At 42.2% G+C, this 16,838-nt stretch overlaps 1 protein-coding gene across 1 annotated transcript in view; it reads right to left on the bottom strand.

Moving 5' to 3' along the window:
• The window catches only part of LOC133365554 (collagen alpha-6(VI) chain-like), a 146,826-nt gene that overhangs the window by 117,290 nt on the left and 12,698 nt on the right, over positions 1-16,838 (bottom strand). Inside the window, exon 4 of the mRNA XM_061587620.1 lies at positions 1,800-1,885. Within this exon, the coding sequence (XP_061443604.1) occupies positions 1,800-1,885 (86 nt within the window). The remainder of the gene's footprint in view (positions 1-1,799; positions 1,886-16,838) is intronic.

Genomic DNA, 16,838 nt, shown 5'->3' on the forward strand with positions numbered 1-16,838 from the left:
TATTATATTGTCTGGGACTATTCTTTTTTTGGTCTATTTTATTTTGACGAATCTGCTTCTTCACGACGCCACTAACTGTTTTGATGCTGGGAACTAAATTTGTTTTGCATTCTTGCACAAGAGAGATAAGGCAGGTTGCTCTGTTTATACTGTGATGTCATCAAGCCTGGAATATTAACCCAATTGTTGCTGAAATAAGAAGTGGTTCTTCTTTATTTTTGTTTTGCTTTGTTTTCGTGGTTTTAAAAATGGCAATCAAGAAAGTGGCTGAGAATCTGGAAGTAATTATGTTTCAGAAAATAATGGATGAGATTGAGATAACGAAACAAACCCTGCGACAGGGTAGTAAGGAGCTGAAAATTGAACTGAGCAAAATGACGCAGGAGCTTAAAGAAATAGGGGACCCTGTGAGAGAGGAGAATGAGATCAGAGATGAGAAAAGAAAAAATAAAGGGAAGATACAAGCCCTGGAGATTGGAACAAATGTGGAATTGGAAAAAGATCTGGAGTTTATGGATTTTAGAAATAAAATCTACTGTTTGGAATTTAACGTTATCTCTGAAGAAATTAATGAAGATATTAGAGATAAAGTTATCAATGGCTTGGATAATCTTCTGGACTGGAATGATGTGATGGAGCTTGATATAGAGAAAATCTATGGAATTAACTGCAGCCATGTGACAATGGAAAAACTCTTAAGAGATGAGCCAGTGCATTTTGTAAAAAAGAAGAACACAGATATGACTTTACAACAGTATTTCAGCAACTTATTCAGAATGGATGGCAAGAAAATATTTGGGATAGAGGAAATTCCCATCAGACTCTTATTATATGACTATGGCTACAACAGCAAGATTATTATGGAATACTGATAATGGAAGATTGGACACTGAAATTACTGGATTTAACAGGACTATTGAAGATGGAAGATGGAACTAATAGGGATAATGGAATAATGGCTATTGAAATTATTGGACCTAACAGATTCTGATGAGATGGATTAATCAAAATGTTTATTTGGACTATGGTTATGACAATAAGATTATTATAATTATTAATGAGATGGATTAATTGACATGTTTATTTGGAGAAAAATTGATAGATATATTTCTTAAAGAATTGAAACCTCTCTTTGACTTTTTGTGGAAAGAATAAAGTAATGTTTATGAGATTTGATGATTAATTAAGATAACTACTGGAGGAAAGTGATTTTATAATATGATTTAAGAGACAGGATTGTTATATATTGTAGACCTATAACTGATTTGATATGTGACAAATGGGAAGTCAACATTTTATTTTATTTTATTTTATTGTTTAATCATTTTTGTTTTGTTTTGTTTTTTGTCTTTGAATGTTTTATGATTTTGTTTTCTATGTTTTATGAAAATTTGAATAAAAATTATTGTAAAAAAAAAAAAAAAGGAAATGTTATTCTTAATTTTACAAGAGACCTGCAGGATCTGTGAGCAGTGAGGAAGCAAAAAGTCTCCATACAGATCTAGGACTACTGTCCTTTTCTCTGGCAGCACTCTGATGCTTTCAACAGATGCCTGGCAGCAGCTGTTCAATAGCCGAGGCATACTTCACTATGGGAGTGCCAGGATACAGCTGTAAAACTATCTCACCTCTTTTGGATAAAAAAAATAAACAACCTAATTCAACTGTGTGACAGTTGTGCCACTGACTTCATTGGGGGTGAGTTGCACTCACTATCTATCGCTATTTCTACTTAAAAGATGACAGAAATTTGGTCACTGATCTCATCAGGTGCAAAAGAAGTAGGAATATTACATTACCAGTAGTTTGGGCATCAGTTGAGCAGAACATGGTCAAAAACACAAGAATAAATATTTTGTTCCTATTGTCCATCCTGAGTGCACCCCTAGAGACAATGCAAACAAAACAAAGCAAAGCAAACAAAACAAAATTATTATTATTAACTATTATTATTATTATTATTATTATTATTATTATTATTATTCATACTGATGATAGAACATCATTAATTCATACTGAAAATTATATCCCCTATTATGCTGTTATCACTTCAGGACATGATATGACGGCCGTATCTCAGTGGTAGAGCATCTGCTTTGCATGCAGTAGGTCTCAGGTTCAATCTCTGGCATCTCTAGGTAGGGCTGGGACTTTGCTTAAAACACTGGAGACCCACTGCCTGGCAGTGTAGACCAGGGGTAGAGAATCTTCAAGCCTAGGGCCTAAATGCTCCAGGCCACTCTGTCTGGCCTTCAGGACACTTCTCCTACCATGCCTCTTACTGCCCTGTTCCCCCCCCCCCAAGTGCTTTTGCCTGGCTTGAACTGTGCTAATGCCTCTTTGTTGCCTGGCTGGAGGATGGAGAGGTTAGCGCAAATCTCTGGATTTTATGTGGCCTGCTGTACAAAGGTAAGATTCACATCTGTTGGTCTGCCCACGTTTGCCTCTGGCCATGCCCACCACTAGCATGCAGCTCCCAGGAGTTGTCCCACGAGTGAATTTGGCACTCAGGCTGAAAAAGTGTCCCCACCCCTGTTTAGGCAATGATGTCCTAGAAGGATCAATGGTCTGACTAAGGCTTACTACTTTCTTATAACCCTGAGTGTATGAATTGACTTTACTCAAAAGTATAAGTGTCTTGTGATGTTTTCCCTGCAATTTTTATGTACTAGTCGTCACTTGCAATTGCATCCATTGGACAGGCACCTGCTAATCAGCCTGGTGTGACTCTACTCACGCTCAGGAAAAGCAGGGATTGAGGAATAATCATCTTCATAGGCTGCATTCAGACATAATGCCATACTGTGGTTTGGTATCGTATCTGAACCTATGCTGCAAACTATAGATTGTGAGGGGCTGACCAGGATATCAACCATGGTTTAAAGCCAGCTTGCAAGCTACAGTGTATGCTAACTGTGGTTTGCTGCTATATCTGAATTCATAAACCACTGACAAGGCAAAGGACCACTGTTCCACCTGAAGAGGCTGCTGCACCATGGAGATGGAAGTGGGCTTATGAAGCTATGTGCTGGAAAATGAAAACAGACAAGCTGCTCTAAACAATAGTTAGTCTGTTGACTTCCGGGAAGGGTGACTTAGCCTGTGCCTGCTTTTGGGACGGGCTCCCGCCGCAAAAGAAGCTTATTCAGATATAAATCAGTCAAAACATTTTTTTTTTTGACTGATGAAACTTCTCCCGGGCAGGGAGAAACGAAGAGATTAACCTCAAAGCCTATTTTTGTTGGGAGGACTAGATTTCATTGATTTATGAGACGAGGTCCAGCCAACAAGGAAGGACGGATTTTCAACAAGCTCTATCTGATAAAGCGACACGTTCATCTTTTCTTTAGAGAGAGAACGGACTAACAGGCAAGCACCCTTCTTTCTATATTTTTTTACTTGACTTAAACTGTTGCAGTAAAAGGAGATTTGCCAGATGGATCGGCTTTGGACATCTTTTCGGTGAGCTATAACTCTTCTCTGCTATGCACTAATTAACAGCTTATCTCTGTTTTTGTTGCAAAAAGCTGTCCTGGATTTGCATTCTAAAGATATACACAGAAGAGAGATTTCTATTCCTGATTTCTATTCTGAAGAATATTATATTGTCTGAGATTACTCTCTTTTTGGTTTATTTTATTTTGACGAATCTGTTTCCTGACGACGCCATTAATTGTTTCGATCCTGGGAACTACATTTTGTTTTCCTAAGCATAGTGAGATAAGGCTGGCTGTTCTGTTTATACTGTGATGTCATCAAGTTTGGAGTATTAACCCAATTGTTGCTGAAATAAGAAGTGGTTCTCTTATATTTTTCTTTTAAAATGGCAATCAAGAAAGTGGCTGAGAATCTGGAAGTAACTAGGTTTCAGAAAATAATGGATGAGATTGAGATAACGAAACGAACCCTGCGACAGGGTTGTAAGGAGCTGAAAATTGAATTGTGCAAAATGATCCAGGAGTTTAAAGAAATAGGGGTCCCTGTGAGAGAGGAGACCCTGGAGCCTGGAACAAACGTGGAACAGGAAAAAGATTTGGAATTTATGGATTTTAGAAATAAAATCTACTGTTTGGAATTCAATGTTATCTCTGAAGAAATTAATGAAGATATTGGAGATAAGGTTGTCAATGGCATGGATAATCTTCTGGACTGGAATGATGTGATGGAGCCTAATATGGAGAAGACCTATGGAATTAACTGCAGCCATGTGACAAGGGAAAAACTTTCAAGAGATGAGCCAGTACATTTTGTAAAAAAGAACAGAGATATGTTTTTACTGCAGTATTCCAGCAACCTATTCAGAATGGATGGCAAGAAAATATTTGGGATAGAGGAAATTCCCATTAGACTCTTACTATATGACTATGGTTATGACAGCAAGATTATTACGGAATACTGATAATGGAAGATTGGACACTGAAATTACTGGAGTTAACAAGACTATTGAAGATGGAAGATGGAAGATGGAACTAATAGGGATAATAGAATAATGGCTATTGAAATTATTGAACCTAATAGACTCTGATGAGATGGATTAATCGAAATGTTTATTTTGACTATGGTTATGACAATAAGATTATTATAATTATTAATGAGATGGATTAATCGACATGCTTATCTGGAGAAAAATTGATAGATATATTTCTTAAAGAATTGAAACCTCTCTTTGACTTTTTGTGGAAAGAATAAAGTAATGTTTATGAGATTTGATGATTAAGTAAGATAACTACTGGAGGAAAGTGATTTTATAATATGATTTAAGAGACAGGATTGTTATACATTGTAGACCTATAACTGATTTGATCTGTGACAAATGGGAAGTTAATATTTCTATGGTTATGACAGCAAGATTATTACGGAATACTGATAATGGAAGATTGGACACTGAAATTACTGGACTTAACAAGACTATTGAAGATGGAAGATGGAAGATGGAACTAATAGGGATAATAGAATAATGGCTATTGAAATTATTGAACCTAACAGATTCTGATGAGATGGATTAATCGAAATGTTTATTTTGACTATGGTTATGACAATAAGATTATTATAATTATTAATGAGATGGATTAATCGACATGCTTTTCTGGAGAAAAATTGATAGATATATTTCTTAAAGAATTGAAACCTCTCTTTGACTTTTTGTGGAAAGAATAAAGTAATGTTTATGAGATTTGATGATTAAGTAAGATAACTACTGGAGGAAAGTGATTTTATAATATGATTTTAGAGACAGGATTGTTATACATTGTAGACCTATAACTGATTTGATCTGTGACAAATGGGAAGTCAATATTTTACTTTTTATTTTTTTTTTGTCTAACTATTTTTGATTTTGTTTTTTGTCTTTGAATGTTTTATGGTTTTGTTTTGTATGTTTTATGAAAATCTGAATAAAAATTATTGTAAAAAAATAAAATAAAATAAACAATAGTTAGTCTGTTGTATATTTGGAAGTTCAAACCATAGTGGGGGTTATTAACTATAGTTAGCGCAAGTCATTGTTTACTGTTGCTTGAGGTACTGCAGAGGTCAATGCTGTGATGTTCTGGTTTTGTTCTTTTGGCAATGACAGACCAGCTGGGGAATACTAATGGTTCTGGCAAACACCTATGACAACAATTAATAAAAAATGAAACATCTGTTTCTGAATTAACTATGACAAGTAAAGCCCGGCAGCCAAGGCTAACATTGTTTATGGGAAACCAAATGATTAGAATCTACCTCCAAATGTCGTTCCTATATAGGGGCGTTTTTGCCTACACCCAAAATGCTGAGAAGGCTCGGGAATGTTCTAGAGAAATTTCAAGCGTGCCACGTGAGATCAAGGGACCAATTAGGTCTGGGTTTGAGCGGGGTATTTAAAGCCGCTCCTTCCCTCAGCATTTGCCTTTTTTGTCTCGCTGCACCTTTGAGCATAGCGTTTGCAAGGGGCTCTGCCTGCATCTCGTGGTGGTCGTTTCCATTTCTTAACTGGCTGGTTTGTTAGTCGCTGCTGTTTCCTTCCGTTTTGTGATTAATTAATTTATTTAACTCGGCTTGGATTCCCGCCGATTTGCTGGGCTGCGGGCGTCCACCCACGTCCCCAGCGGCTTTCTGCCGCTTCGCGGCTTTTTGGTTTCCTTATTGCATTTTCGTTTGTTTGCCCTTGCTGCGTGCTCCCGTCCTGTGCTTTAATTCTTTAATTGAGTTTGGCTTGAATTTCCCGCCAATCAGCTGGGCTGCGGGCTTCTGCTCAAGCACAGGCGGCTTTTCGCCGCTTCACAGCTGATCGTTCTCCACACAGCCCGTCTTTCTGTGATAGATTTGAATAACTTGGGGTAATTTCCTTTGTGATTTAACGTTTGGGAACATTTAGTTGGGGCTGTTAATTTTTCTTGTCTTTAAGGAATTGTTCCGTTTGTTTACTCCCCCCCCCAAAAAAGTTTTTTTTGGTTTTTTTAAATTTAGTTCACATTTGGTTGCGTTGCATTTTAACTCCCAGTACATTACTGTTCCTAATTCCATTAGTGTTTGAAATTAATTTCTAGCTTACTTGTATTTATTGTTGTTTTATAGTTCATTTGTTTGTTGTGCTCATTGTTGAGCTTTTTATAGGTTTTGGTTTTTATTTTGTTCTTTAATAATTATATTAAGTAGTTTACATATATTAATATTTAATTATCTTGGAAATATATTAATTGTTAAATTTATTTTATTATAGTAAATATATTATTTCTTTTATCCTTACCACCCTTCATAATTATTTCTGACCCCCCCTTTAAATAAATAAATAAATAAATAAACAAATAAATATATAAGAAAAATAAATCCAGTTGCTAAGTTGATCGCTGCTTTCTTATGGTTTTGGTTACTTGTTAAGCGTTAATCGTTGTTCCTGCTGTTATATTTCTGATACTGGCAAGAAACATGCCGCCTAGGAAGGTGCAACAGAAGAAAGGCGTTCGCATATTGAAGCAGGCTTCTAAGCGCCCCTCAGCTCAGCATCACCAGTCGTCTGATGAAGAGGAGGATATGGGCACCATTCATGCTTTGGTGGCGCGTGTGGATGCGCTTGAAAGGGAGCGTTTGCAGCCTTGTGACGCAGGGGCGGGGCCTAGTACTGCCTCTACAGGTAAGAAGTCTGCCCGCCTCGCAGAGAAGTGCACTAAGTCAAAAATTCTTGCTTCTTTGGTTTCTAGGATTGGCGTTCTTGAAGCTGCTGCACCGGCGCAGGAGCCTGCGGTTCTCCCATCCGCAGTGGCTTCGTCTGTGGTTCCGCTTGCGTCCTCCTCTCCCGTGTTCTCACGTCCCGCTGTAGAAGGGTTGTTGCAGGGACAGGCTCAGTCTCCACAGTCCAGTGTCTTGCCCGGGTCGTCTGAGCCCTCTGCTTTGGTGGCTTCGCCGCTTGTTGCTTCTCCGGCTGCTTATGCAGGTGAGACACTCGCACCACGTATTCCTGTTACACAGAATAACGTTGCAGGTGTTAGTCCTTTAGATTCCTCTTCAGCTGGTTCTCAGCAGCAGAGTGGCTCCCCACCAGTGGTGTTTATGGGGGGAGTTTTAGTTCCGCAACAACCACAGCTCCCTTGGCCTGCTGCGGCTGTGACCCCTTGGCAGCCATCAGTGGCTGCCTTGGGTCTTCCTACTGCTTCCTTGCCTCTCCCTCAGGGTGTTTATCCTCAGGGTGATACTTCTCTTCCTTTGGGTGACCATTTATTGGTCACAACGAAGGAAAGAATCTGGCGGGGAAAGTACATTGATCTATTTACTCGTCTTTTTTGTGAGAACGAGGTTAAAACTAAAGAGGGTCAGGAAGGCAAAGAACGTGAGGTTGTCACAAAAAAGAGAGTTGATCGTGTATGGCCTAACTGGCTGAACGCTTACACGATTTATATGGGAGTTATGACGCAGGCTTATCCATCAAGGGCCCTATCTATGATAAAATACCAGGATATCATTCATCGGGCCTTTCGAGAATTTTCGGGTACCGCGTGGTTGCGGTACGATGAAAATTTCAGGCAGAGGGCGGCATTGGACCCCACCCTCCGTTGGGACGTGGAGCATGCCGGTTTGTGGCTTCGCTCCATGACTGCAGCCAGGCCTACTTCTGGTGATAGGGCAGATAGTGGACACCTGTTAGCATGAGCGCAGACTTCCGCCACTGGCTCTAGTCAGGGCGGACAGTGGGTTCAATCCCAGCAGGTCTGTTGGACGTTTAACAGCAGTGGCCGATGCCTCAGGCGTCCATGTAGGTTTCGACACGCCTGCGGACTGTGTGGTGGCAACCACCCCAGTTCTTCCTGTCAGCGTGCCCGGCAGGCTCGCCAGGGTACAGGGGAACACCAGCAGCATAAACGTGGGGCTGGCAACAGCGGCGGTACGTCGCAAGGCCAGTAGCCCTGTTAAATTAATTCCCCTGGCTCACCTGTTGGCAGGTTACCCTAATAGGTCTGCTGCTAGTTTTTTGCTAGCGGGTTTTACTAAAGGTTTTCGTATACCCTTTCAGGGCCCCAGGGTTGCTATTTCGTCAAAGAATCAGCCCTCTCTCACGTATATGGCCCCTATAGTGTTGGCCAAAATCAGGAAGGAGATAAGTGCTGACCGGATTTCAGGTCCCTTTACTTCTCCTCCTTTGGAGAACTTGAGAATTTCTCCTTTGGGTATTGTTCCTAAGAAACAGCCGGGCGAATATCGCCTTATACACAATTTGTCATTCCCCAAAGGTGCTTCTGTTAATGATGGCATTTCCCCAAGTCATGCATCAGTTAAGTATACATCCTTCGATGAGGCTGTGCGAGTAGTTCGCAGAGCTGGTAAAGGTGCTTTATTAGCGAAATGCGATATAAAATCTGCATTTCGTCTCCTACCAGTGCATCCCGATGATGTGGACTTACTGGGTTTCAAATTTCAAGGTCAGTTTTATATAGATAGGGCCATGCCAATGGGTTGTTCCGTATCTTGTGCTGCTTTTGAAGCATTTAGCACATTTTTAGAATGGGCGCTGAGAAGGAGGACTTTTTCCTCTCTGTCAGTTCATTATCTTGATGATTTTTTGTTTGTTGGGCCGGCAGGGTCTTCCCATTGCCTACATTTGATGCGCTCTTTTGAGGCCTTAACGGCTGAATTGGGTGTCCCCTTAGCTCCAGAAAAGACTGAGGGCCCTTCTTCTTCACTTACCTTTTTGGGTATCAAATTAGATACGATTGCCCAGTCGTCCTGTTTGCCACAGGACAAATTGCTTGCTTTGCGGCAGCGTCTCCGGACTGTACTTGTATTAAAAAAGATTACATTAGCTCAATTACAGGAACTAGTGGGACAGTGTTTGCCTCTAAAGTCATTTCCCCAGGGCGTGCATTTCTCAGGCGTCTCTGTGACGCCATGAAGGGTGTGCGCTCTCGATCCTATTTCATTCGTGTGTCTGCCGGGATGAGGGCTGACTTATGTATGTGGCTTACGTTTTTGAAGGACTTTAATGGTCTTTCCTTTTGGCGCGATGAATTGCTTTTGGAAGCTGAATTACAAGTACATTCTGATGCTGCCGGGAGTATAGGTTTTGGTGTTATATTCCGGTCGCAGTGGTGTACTGATAGGTGGCCTAATACATGGCAGGCCTCTGGGACCACCGGAGATATGACCTTTTTGGAATTTTTCCCGATAGTTGTGGCGGTCCATATTTGGCCGCAGGCATTTAAAAACCGTACAGTACGCTTTTGGTGCGATAATCTGTCTACTGTGTGTGTTATTAATGCCCAGACTTCCAAATCTCCGCGAGTTATGCGACTAGTGCGCACATTTGTATTGCAATGTTTGCGTTTTAACATCCTTTTCGTTGCTCGGCATGTTCCAGGTTTACAAAACAGCATTGCTGATGCTCTTTCCCAATTACAGATGGCGCGCTTTCGGGAGCTTGCACCTGGAGCGGCTCTGGACCCTGTCTGGGTCCCGCCTTTCTTGTGGAACCTTGGCGTTTAGAAGTTGGGGCCGCTATTGCATCTGCTCTTGCTCCCAGTACTCAGACAGCGTATCAGCGTGCTTTTGCGAAGTTCCAAGCTTTCCGAATCAGTGCTGCTTTATATATGGCGTGGCCTATCCCCGTGGATCAATTGTTACAGTATATGACGCACTTGAAAGGGCAAGGCTCTTCTGTTTCTACTATTGCTGGGCACCTTTCTGCGCTGGCCTTTATCTCTAAGGCACGAGGACTGCCGGATCATTCTGTAGATTTTAGGGTCAGAAAGGTCCTTGAGGGTTGGTCGCGTTCCGCTCCCAGGCCCGCTGACCGGAGGAGGCCAATCACACCCGATGTCCTCCTCCAGATCCTGGCATTGTTTCGTTCTTTATGCTCATCTTTGTATGAGGCGCACCTTTTCGCCGCAGTAAGTCTGACGATGTTCTATGGTGCCTTCCGCCCTAGTGAAGTGTTAGTCCTCTCTAAGCGCGATGTGTCTTACAGGGCCTTATGCTCTGGCAATTGCATGTTAGGTGCTGATATGGTTAGGTTCTCCCTGCGAGTCTCTAAGACTGATCAGAAGGGCCGTGGCAGTCTTGTGTCTTTACGCAGCTGCCAGGTTTTGGAATTATGCCCTGTAGCTGCCATGCGTCAATTCTTGCTTCTAAGGCCGGCGGGCCTGCGTTATCTTTTTATACATGCAGATGGTTCTGCCCTGACTCAGTTCCAATTTTGGGCCGTTGTTCGGCGGGCCTTGTTGGCCACTGGTCGCGATGCTGGAGTCTATGGGCTGCATTCATTTCGGATTGGAGCGCCCACGGCCGCTGCCCTCGTGGGCATGAGCGTTGGCGATATCCAGGCAATTGGCAGGTGGCGTTCCTCAGCCTTCCAGTCTTATGTCCGGTATTAATGTTGTATTTAATTTTGTTTTCCTTTAGGTATTTTGAATCTTCCAGTCCCGGTGCGGATCGTTCTGTGTGGACATTCCATCTTGTTTTGGGCGCATCAGAGGGCCTCTTCGTCGTTTTCTGGGACGCAGCTGCAGCTTTCTGCATCAGCGACAGTTAGCTGGGAGTCGCGGAGGGGCATGTTATGGGATGTGTTGTTGCCATTGGTGTGCTGCACCATGGCATCAGCGGCACAGCCGCATATTTTGTTAATTCATTTGGGGGAGAATGACCTTGTGCAGCCCCCTGGTATAGACTTGCTGCTTAGGTCAGGCGTGATCTCATGTGGCTTAGGCGTTCTTATCCTAATTTAATTTTGGTGTGGTCTGATATGCTCGTGAGACGAGTATGGAAGGGTGCACTTCACCCAAACAAAATTGATAGGTCGCGCAAATGGGTGAATAGGAAGGTCAGGGATTTGATCTTATCCCTTGGGGGGGCGTGCATAGCCCATGATAGGATAAGGTTTTATTCCCCTCAATTGTTTAGGGACGACGGTGTCCACTTGTCTGAGTGGGGATGTGATTTGTTTTTAGAGGATTTGAGGTTGGGTTTAAGGAGTCTGTTTTCTTTATTGGGTTGAGGGGACCAAGCTTGAGCTGATCCCCTCTTGTGGCATGGAATTCGGGCAGGTGAGGTATATTGGGTTATTTTGAGGCGGTTAAAGTATACAGGTAAGGGGCACTCCCCAGGGAACCATCAAAGCTTAATGCCTCGTGGCGAACTGAGGAGTGTCCTTGTGGGACCTGCTTGCGCATCAGGGTGAACGCCTGTACGGCGGGGCCATGGTGCGGAGGTGGGAACCACAACTGACTTCAGCAGCAAGGAGGGAGGTTTTCCCCCACGTCCTTGGCTATGGAGTTAAGGTCTGAAGAGAATTATTTGCCTTTAGAAGGCGTGGGAATATTCCCACATTTGTAGGAGGCCTCACCTGCCCGAAGCAATTTAATCTGATGAATTGGCTTATTTGCATTTGATGCTGAATGTTATATTTAATAAATATAACATTATTCCAACTTGTGTCACGAGTGTTCTTGGGTGTGTGGGCAAAGACAAACTGTTTATTATTATGTCATATGCCCCAGCAGCTGCACAGGCCACTGGAATGATTATGCAAGCAAGCTGGGTTTGAGCATTTCAGAAGCTCCTCTGGGTTGACCTTCAGAAACTATTTGAAACTGAACTGCACTGCTTTTTCCCCCTTATGGAAACCAGTCTGAGAAACTGCTTCCAAAATGTTAGAGTCTTGCTTTACTACTACTCAAAGCATGGCCCCAAGAGCCTTTGAATGACACTCCCACTCAAATCCCTTTTTGAAACTAGCCAAGCCACAATGACTTGTCTAAAGACTTGAAATATGTTTTAGTTTCATAAAATTCAGAGGAGAAGGAGTAGTTTGAAAAGCCAGTTGCAAATAGCAAGACAGATGTGCACAGATATACCCTACATCAGCTAAAGCCTAGCTATTGATAGATGTACAGGAACATCAACCTCAAGGGGTGGATGGCAATAGATACTGTGGGATGTAGAGAGGAGAAAGAAATCTATCCAACCTAGTCATCAACATGAATGTTACAAAGTCATCCTAAAGGTTTTGGATTCTTCCCCACTTTGAAATCTGAGTCCTTTGTTGCTTTCTCACATAAGCTCCAACTTAAAATGCTTGCTGAAGGATAGACCCACATAAAATAATACAACTTCCTCCAATTAAATTGACTGAGTTCAGTCACATTTTTGCCTCTTAATTGTTATATGTTCTTGAGATAGGGTTCCAAAGCCCTGGATGAACTTAACACTTGCCCTTTTTAATCATAGTTCCCCTTAGGCCTGACTTTTCAGTCTTTTACCACTCGCCTGCTATTAGGTTTGGGCGTCTCTATCCATTCCAGTTTCTCTCCATTTCTTATTTTTCCACTCTAAGGTCAGTTCTCAACATTTCCACATCAGTTTGCAATTTTTTAAAAAAGAAGACCTCATGAAAATTCATCAGCATTTTAGCACAAATTTTCCCCAATATGCAGGTTTATATGCATTTGGCTTAATATACACATTTTTACAAAGCAAGTTTCCTTAATATAACACATTTTGGTATGTTATTTTCATTAATATATATATATTATGCATATTATACCCTAGCATATGCATTTTTGTACACATTACTTGACTAGAAAACTGCTTTACAAAATTCACAGAAATGCAAATTTCGAAGGATGGTTGTGTTTCGATTCATGTATTGTTTCGGAAAGTGTGAATTAGGTAGATTCATCTTTAAATGCAAACTGAATCTAATATCTCCCCCGTCTCTACCCGCTGTAGCAATTTGGCAGAGTGCTACATATCACAACAGATCATATATGGAAGACAGTAGGCCACATATCATGGTAACAACACAGTAGATGTAAAAAAGTGGACCTAGCCTTTAGTGCCATCTCACTCTCATGTTAAAAGATACTAGTTCAGTGGCAACACTCAGAGCCAGTGCCAAAGGGTGGCCAGGTTGGGTCCTGGCCAAGGCCCCTGCAGCCCAGAGGGGCCCCTTAAGGGCTCCTCCTTAGAGTGGAAGGGTAGCACTCCTATTCCACGATCTGTGGAGCAGCAGGTCCTGACCCTGCCACAGATCGAGGAGAGGGAGCTCCCAGACACCTCCCCCCTACAGACAGTGTGGGCTTCAATAAGCCCGCACACACACCCCACCTACCTTTTCATTGCTGAGAATGTTGTGTGTGCTGTGCACGCATGCCTGCCATCAACTAAGTTGGTGGCAGGGTCTTCCCTAAGGGATTGATGCCCCCACTGCCATCTTGGTTGATGGTAGGAAGTTCACGCGGCATTCACAGTGATGGGAGAGGTAAGTGAAACATGTGGGCAGGTGCCACGGGCGAAGGCAGGCTGGTGCCCCAGGGCCCACTAATGCCTGGCACCAGCCCTGGCAATGCTAAGGCTGCAATCCAATACATTTCTGCTCAAAATTAAGCTCTGTTGAGTTCAATGGGACATAGCCCAAGGTAAGTGTGTATTGGATTGCAGCCTAATTTGGGATTTTTTAAAAGAAAAAAATTGTTTCATCACCTAGTATCACCATTGACGACTATACACAATACAGTAAAAGGCCTTGTCTAAGCCTTAAAACTGCATGGCTATGAAGATACATTTGTATCTTGGTATTGAGGCAATGTGTTCTCAACAGAGCAAAAAGTATATTTTTCTAAAGAAAGCCACTTTTTCCTGTTGCTTATTTCCAATCAGACAGTCTACAGCATTTAATCACATTTGATAAGCATGTCATTTCTGGACAGCTTTCAGAGCAACAACACCATCAAACAAATATCCGGAGAGCAATGGGGGGGGGAGAGAGAGATAATCTGGGTTAGTGATTCTATTCATGTGGTGAGAAAGGTCGGGACCACACAAGGGAGACTATGTTAAATATAAGCCAATGTCCATCTTGGCTTGGAAAACAGGGCTTTAGTTTACATAGACAAATAGGAAGGATTCATTAGTCATGAAGATAACATGAAGTGAAGAAAGTAAAATTCCTTCCTCCAGGGCAGGATATGGTTATTGTCCAACCAGTTTTCACCACATATCATACTAATGCTTTAACCTTCACTTAATATAATAGAAAATTTGGATTTTCCCTCCGAAAAAAATACTATGTACTGCTACCTACCCACACATTTGGAAATTTGTTAAATTGTAATAATATTTCATCAACACTACAGAATATGGTTTTGATTTTTGTTAAATTGGAAGCCCTTCTACCTCAGAAATCCCTCAAAAAACAAAAACTTCCTTTCTTAAGGATGAAATCAAGATTATTATAAATTGTTATAAACATTTTCTTTCTTTACAGTTTTTAAAAATTGTCCTGGCAGAAACTGAACATCTAATTTACAAATAGCAAATAACTGGTAAAACTATTCCTGGATTGTACAACTTCAGACTGAAGGAAGGAGGTGGCATGATTCAGTTTTCCCATATGCACATAAAAAATAGATATCTGGAAGAAGCATGCAGACCTCATCTTTGATTGCCGCCCTGGGCTCCTACTGGGAGGAAGGGCGGGATATATATGAAATCTTTTCCATGACATTATAAAAAATCATATGTAGGAGGGGGATGTCCAAAGACAAGCATGTGATTCCCCTATGCAGTCTGTAGTGTATTGGCCCTCCAGGCTTGCCATACCAGGAACTGCTGAGTCAGACCCAGGCTGTAGCAGTTTCAGTTCTAGGCTTGCCTTACAAGCAGCACCATGCTGTGGGCCTTGTTCTCTGTATATAATTAGTTATAGTAAAGTTCTTGTTATTGTTTAGATCCTCCGTGTGGCCTCTTCATGATACATTTCACTGGTGACGAGGATGGGATCTAATGAGGCACACAGAGTGTTTTCTTCATGCATTAGAGGCTGAAAGGGAGAGAACATTTCTTCTTAGACTGGATTAGGACATCAGCTTGGGCCTTGTGGAAATCACTGCAAAGGACTCCAGGTCAGTGTGCATCTTGAGGAATATGGCCACCCAAGGGCATCTTGAAGAATTTAACCCTGCAGGTCCCAGAAAGTGGGAAAGTTGTGCAGTCAGGCTGGCGTTTTACTTGGCAGCAAATGGCATTACAGAGTCAGAGAAGAAGTGTGCTGTGTTATGCAGTGTATTGCTAATACATCTTATGATGATATCCTGAATGTTTTACAAGGACATTTCTCTCCAAAACTGTCTGAAATAGCACAACATAATTCTTTCTACAAATGAAATCAGGGCCCAACAGAGAGTGTGTCACTGTATGTTGCTGAACTTAGACGCATGGCAAAACACTGCAGTTTCCCAAACCTTGAGGAGATGCTGCATGATTGCCTGGTCTGTGGGTTGCATGATGAGGGCCTGCAAAAGTGTCTGTTTGCAAAAGGACAGATCACGTTTAAGACAGCTTTAGAGGAAGCTCTGACTACAGAAGCAGCAGCAGCAAGCACCCGAGAAGTGCACTTGGCAAGAAACTCACCCTGTTCAGAAACCCAGCTGGCTAATGATTCAAATCAACAACTTCTAGAGATCCACAGGCTGCAGTGCAAATGCTCATCAACCAGAGTAGGTGCTGCAGGACCTCCGAGATCCAGACATGTTTCTCCAGTGAAATGTAAGAGCTGTGGCGGATCCCATGAATGACGTGCCTGCAGTTTCAGAGGTGTACAGTGTCGGTATTGTCAAAAAGTTGGGCATATTGAGTGAGTATGCCAAGCCAAAGTGGAAGCAGATGCCCCCAGAAGTGCAGTGGAAGGGAAAACACCATCAAGGACACAAAGCAGTACCACACATACTGTACAGAAGTTTTCCACATGTGACAACACATAGGAAGTGATTAACCACATCAAGCCAGGGTTGCAGTACTCCGCCAATGTGAGGAAGGTGAAGGTGACAGTCACCATCCAGGGCACTCCATGCACCATGGAAGTTGATTCGGGCTCAGGTTATACTATCATCTCATCGGAAACCTACCAGCAAATATTTCCTTGTGGGGGCCCACAAATTGTCCCTTTCCACTCCAAACTTACTGATTACCAGGAAAATCAGGTTCCAATAAAGAACGCCTGTGAAGTTGAGGTGCATTACCAACTTGAGGTGTAATTTCCATGGAACTTTACAGTTATTGGTTGCTCAAGGGCATTGCACCAGTCTCCTTGGCTTAGACTAGTTTGAGCCATTGGGCATTGCTCTCACGGGGGTCCACCAGATTGGTGAATCATTATGGGATAGCATCCTAAATGATTTCAAAGCTGTTTTTGATAAAGGTCTTGGGAAATATAAGGGGCCACCTATTTCATTGTTCTTGTATCCTACTGTGGCCCCCATCAGTATGAAACCCCATCATGTTCTGTTTGAACTGCAGTCAAAGATTGATGCTGAACTTGATCACCTCATAGAGCAAGGCATCTTGGAGCCAGTGACACACCCTCCATGGGAGAC

The sequence above is a fragment of the Rhineura floridana genome, chromosome 10 (genome assembly GCF_030035675.1).
Source record: "Rhineura floridana isolate rRhiFlo1 chromosome 10, rRhiFlo1.hap2, whole genome shotgun sequence".
In the NCBI taxonomy this organism is placed as follows: domain Eukaryota; kingdom Metazoa; phylum Chordata; class Lepidosauria; order Squamata; family Rhineuridae; genus Rhineura; species Rhineura floridana.